Source organism: Sinocyclocheilus rhinocerous, unplaced genomic scaffold, assembly GCF_001515625.1.
Source record: "Sinocyclocheilus rhinocerous isolate Xijiao unplaced genomic scaffold, SAMN03320098_v1.1 scaffold889, whole genome shotgun sequence".
Taxonomy (NCBI): domain Eukaryota; kingdom Metazoa; phylum Chordata; class Actinopteri; order Cypriniformes; family Cyprinidae; genus Sinocyclocheilus; species Sinocyclocheilus rhinocerous.
Window position 1 is genome coordinate 2,696,070 of NW_015638024.1, and position 5,181 is coordinate 2,701,250.

At 37.2% G+C, this 5,181-nt stretch overlaps 2 protein-coding genes across 3 annotated transcripts in view; both read right to left on the minus strand.

Annotated features, from left to right (window-relative positions):
- Nucleotides 1–1,469, minus strand: part of LOC107749488 (adiponectin receptor protein 1-like) — an 8,922-nt gene extending 7,453 nt beyond the window's left edge. Inside the window, exon 1 of the mRNA XM_016564662.1 lies at nucleotides 1,139–1,469. The gene's annotated coding sequence lies outside the window, so the exon portion shown is untranslated. The remainder of the gene's footprint in view (nucleotides 1–1,138) is intronic.
- Nucleotides 1,470–1,561: 92 nt separating this feature from the next.
- The window catches only part of LOC107749489 (NADH-cytochrome b5 reductase 3-like), a 7,813-nt gene continuing 4,193 nt past the window's right edge, over nucleotides 1,562–5,181 (minus strand). Inside the window, exons 4-9 of one of the 2 annotated variants that reach the window (XM_016564664.1) lie at nucleotides 4,525–4,631; nucleotides 4,316–4,445; nucleotides 4,140–4,223; nucleotides 3,975–4,060; nucleotides 3,683–3,782; nucleotides 1,562–2,490 (exon numbers count right to left, since the gene is read on the minus strand). In XM_016564664.1, the coding sequence (XP_016420150.1) occupies nucleotides 2,318–2,490; nucleotides 3,683–3,782; nucleotides 3,975–4,060; nucleotides 4,140–4,223; nucleotides 4,316–4,445; nucleotides 4,525–4,631 (680 nt within the window). In that variant the 3' untranslated portion in view covers nucleotides 1,562–2,317. The remainder of the gene's footprint in view (nucleotides 2,491–3,682; nucleotides 3,783–3,974; nucleotides 4,061–4,139; nucleotides 4,224–4,315; nucleotides 4,446–4,524; nucleotides 4,632–5,181) is intronic. The other variant, XM_016564663.1, reaches the window with a different exon arrangement.

Sequence of the window (5,181 nt, forward strand, 5' to 3'; positions counted from 1 at the left end):
TGTATTGTAAGTTGCTTCAGAGGTATTGCAAGTATTACGTACAACAATAAAAAATATGTGCATTGACATAAAAAAGGAAATTTACTTTTGGTACTTAAGTACTTTTAAAAGCAAGTACTTCTGTACTTTTACTTAAGTAAAAAGTCTTTACAACTTTTACTTGTAATGGAGTAATATTTGACCAGCAGTATCTGTACTTTCACTCAAGTAATGGAGTTGAGTACTTCGTCCGCCTCTGAATTTACCAGTAATTTACCAGTAAAGACTTTATGTGTGAAAGGGGCAATTGTTGCACTCTATTAAAACTAAACTCAAGAATGAATCAGATATTTTGTTCATTAAGTAGAATCATGAATGTGTGCAAAATCAATGAATGACAGATGATGATGTTCTTGAACCTCTAATTTATTTATAATTGTTGTCTCTTTCTGTAGCCTGACAAAATATAATGTCTAGCAGTTGACAACAACTGTAGACAATTTTTATATACAGACTTATATATATAGACCTGTGAGCGACAAAGTGTTTCTCGAATCGGCTGAGTAAACGAGAGATCGACTCGCTCATCCGTCGCCACGAGCTGGCGTCACCGTGTCACCTGCGGAGAAGAGCCACCGAGCGAATCTTTTATTTTTGTATCAAAATCCTCACCACTAATTCGAATCAAATGTTCGAACTCACATATGGTTCCAAATACACTGTCTAGGTAACGTTAGGCAGCTCATTAGATTTCGAAATAAAACCGATATAACTGACTCTGTATTAAGCGGCATCATACAGCAGCACTCATAACCATGACTAACGGAAAGTAGCTGCTGGCTAACAACGGGCTTTAAATTTTAGGGGACGAGCAGCCAGAACACCGGTACACGTCATGATCAACACTTACAAGATACATAACATAGCAACAACGATATAACAACAACTATATGATACGCAAAATATGTTTCTAACAACGATTAATTTAGTACGAAATTAAGCCTTTTAAAAACACAAAGCTGTTGTAATAAAGCAGGTTAGCATTGAGACCGCTGTGCACCGCTAAACTACAGTGTCTGGATGCGTACATAACAACATGGGAATCATAATTTTGCCGTTGCATTGAAATAACGATGCATTTTCTCGTATAGACGGTTACCTGATGTCCAGATGCGCTGTTAAAGAAATTGGATCTCTTCCGGATGGCGACCAAATACCAGCAGGATGGAGAAATAGAGTTGAAAGCTGCCGTGTGTCAGACGGCGAGTTCAAACTGGCTCGCTGTTGTCTTTGAAATAGCGCCGCCTGCTGGCGAAAGGCGGCGCTAGATTTGGCAAAGTCCCCACATCGCTCTTTAGGGGCGCTAGTCCATTTATTTGATGGTTCTTGTAAATGTTTCCAAATTTAGAGCAGTAATCTCCAGCAGGTGATTTATTTTATTGTAAAAGACCAGACAGTGGCGGTTGAACATCCATCTGAGGACTGCACAGAAAACACTGAAGGGCTTAACCAAACCACAGCCTGTTTGTGTGATGGTCACATTTATCCAGCACGCGCTGGCAGGCTTTAGGATGATAAAAAATCCTACTATCAGTCTTTCAAGATGGAGTATTTCTGTGTTAAACCAGCTGGCCTTTGCTGACAATCTCCTATAATCCCCAATCCTCATCCTAGGCACTCTTTATAATCGCAGTCAATTCAAATGTGAGCATCATACAACCACAACATACATAAAATCCTCAGATTTGGCCATGCAATGCTGGGGGGAGCAATTAAACAATAAAATGCCAGTGAAAACACTTTAATAAGCACTTTTTTGTTGCTTTAGTGCATTTCATAGAAAACAATTGCATTGCTTTTAAAAATTCATATATGGTTAACATAAAAGATAAACATATATGGAGTGCAGCATGCATACAAAAATACTCCAGTGACAGCAAATGCATATCATAACAATGTATACATACATCAAACAAGAATGCCAGTCACGTCACACAGGCACGTGAATTATAATATTCAGCATTAAATTCAGCAAGCAGGTGTCTTAAAACTCTAGTGCCTTTTTTAGTGCATTAAATTGGTGCTTTTTTGTAGTATCAGCATCTTATTGTATAGCACATCAAGCCACAATAGTCAATATAAAGCCCGAGGATACAGCAGACTGTCTCTGTATCGTATTAGAATAATAGGCTTTTACTATGAAGAACCAATTACCTCTGGACAGACTAGCACTTAAACATTTAATATTTATTATATGCAATATTAGCTTAAACACAATTGTGTGTAATTTAGTATCTTTGGAGTAATTTGTGTCTGGGCCCTGAGCATTGAGAATGGTCTAATAGACGAAACGTTGGCTCTGCCTGTAGCCCAGTTTGTCCAGGTTGGGATTACATGCAAACTGGATCATGGGAGGTGGACCACACATGAGGATCATAGAGTCATCACTGGGTGGAGGCAGGTGCTCCTGAATCATCTCAGCATTGATGAAGCCCTGACTGTACTCCCAATCTGCAGATACGTAAATGCAGGTAAATGTCAAAAAACAACAACAAAAAACAAATATATATGATCAATAAAAATAAAAATCTAGTCTAAAACACATCCCAAGTTCTTAAATGTACTCTGTTTTTATGTTGGTTTCCCTTTTTTGAAAAAGTTGTATCACAATGACAAATGAAATATCAAAAGGAATTTTAATTCAGAAATTAAAAACATTCATCATAGGAGGTCAAGTCAAATTACAATATTAAACTTATATTTTTTATTTTTACAATTTATAAATATGTCAATGACCAACATACACTACTGTTCAAAATTTTGGGGTTAAGATTTTTTAAAAGATTTTTTTTTACTTTTTAAATTATTTTATTTAGAAAGGTTGCATTAAACTGATCAAAAATGGCATTCATAATTTTTCATTAATTATATAATTTCTATTTAAAATAAAAGCAGTTTTTTCTATTCTTTCTATTTATTAAACAAATGAGCTGCTCTGCCAGCTACAGTATTTTCCCCTCTTTGTGTTCGTCTTCAGCGTCTCTGGCCTCTGTTAACGTCCCGTGTACAGCCTTTGTAATATTTCCACACAAATTACATTTTGGAAAATGCTTGCAATACAGTTTGTGTGCAAGTCCAGAACAGAGATCGCCTGAAATAAAAAGAAAAAAGAACCGATTTCCAATCACGCGTTTGGAGCAAAAACAGGCCGGTTCCAATTTATGGCCGTTCAACGTTTTCTACTACTAACATTAATTGTTTCAGGCCAGTGGTAAACTGTTCATTATTGACTAAAGGAAAACACAATAAAATTTTTAAAAACAATTTTCCGGGACTGGAAAATGAGTCATCAATTTTCCAGGTTTTCTAGGATGCGTGGGAACCCTGAATGCATGTCATCATATTAGAGTGATTTCTGAAGGATCATGTGACACTGACGACTGGAGTAATGATGCTGAAAAAATTCAGCTTTGCCTTCACAGAAATAAATGACAGTTTAAAATATATTACAATAGAAAGCAGTAATTTTAAATTGTAACAATGTTTCACAATATTACTTAATATTATTTTTGATCAAATAAATGCAGCCTTGGTGAGTATAAGAGACTTTCAGAAACACAAAAAAATCTCACTGACCCCAAACTTTTAAAAACAAATGTATACCAAGCTTTATAATTTGTAGGATCGGTAGGAAGCCATATACCTGCAGGAGCTCGGTCCACTGTGAACCAGAGTTTGAAGCGATCCGGATGCCTCGCCTGAATCTCCTCCAGATCATCCTTCAGCAGAATGTCCTTCTCAGTCTGGAAGGCAGACGAAAAGTAAACCGATTCATTTTAGACTTGCAGTTTAATCTGTCTGAACATCACTTTTATTTAATATGTTGTTTATGAACAAACCATTTCATCATGCTCTGAAAGAGATAGTTCACACACACCCACAAAAATTGGTCAGTAATAAATTTAAAACAATCTCTTTTCTAATGGAACACCAACCTGGTTGGCAAACAGCAGGCTGCATGTCGTTGTATCACTTGGGTTTTTGATGATGTCACGAATCAGCTGCAACATTGGCGTAATGCCTACAAAGGGAGCAGAACAAATGACTTTAGTGATCATACAGCATTATTATGGCTAGAAATTGAGAATAAGACACTATACCAGTTCCTCCAGCTATAAGACCCAACGTTCTTACAGTCTTAGTCTCAGCAGGGGTCTTCTTATCGGCCTGTATAGCAAACTGACCTGTTGGGTGGAGATGTAGGTCTAAGGTGTGACCACTGTGTAAATACATCCATCCAAGTTCAAATATTGATAGTAAATGTGCTGAGTCAGACCTTGCCCCTTGTACTCCAGCAAACCTCCTGGTCCTCTGAAGTCAATCACATCTCCAATCCTCAAACTCTCCAAGTACTGGGACATCTTTCCCCCTTCTGGAAACTTTGGGTGCACATTCTTAAAATAAATCTGCAGAATGAAATATGTCAGCTCCATACTACCGTTTAAAACCCCAGGAGCTTTTTTAAGAAATATAGACAATCAGAACCTTCACAACGAGGTCAACGAATCCTTTGTCATCGTCGCTAGACACTGGTGTATAGGGACGCACAGCCAAATTCTCATCAATCCTGGCAGAGAGATAAACATGCTTGCCTTGAGAGAGAAAGACAGGGAGAAAGAGTACTTTACTGTTAATAGTTGATACACACCCCAGCCTGTCCATCACGTTCTTGTTTACACCAGGTATGAACATCCGTATCACATGATGCCGTCACAAGTGGAGACACACTACTGTTTACATCTGGTAACTTGCATCTCAGTTGGGTCTGATTTTGTGACTACATACACCACTTGCTATGTCAGTATGGTAGTGCATGTTAAAGCGCATAAAGGTAAAATAATCATAATTACAATAATAACTTATACATTTTGTGTGTGTGTGTATATATATATATATATATACATACATACAGTATCTCACAGAAGTGAGTACACCCCTCACATTTTTGTAAATATTTTATTATATCTTTTCATGTGACAACACTGAAGAAATGACACTTTGCTACAATGTAAAGAAAGGAGTGTACAGCTTGTATAACAGTGTAAATTTGCTGTCCCCTCAAAATAACTCAACACACAGCCATTAATGTCTAAACCACTGGCCACAAAAGTGAGTACACCCCAAAGTGAAAATGTCCAAATT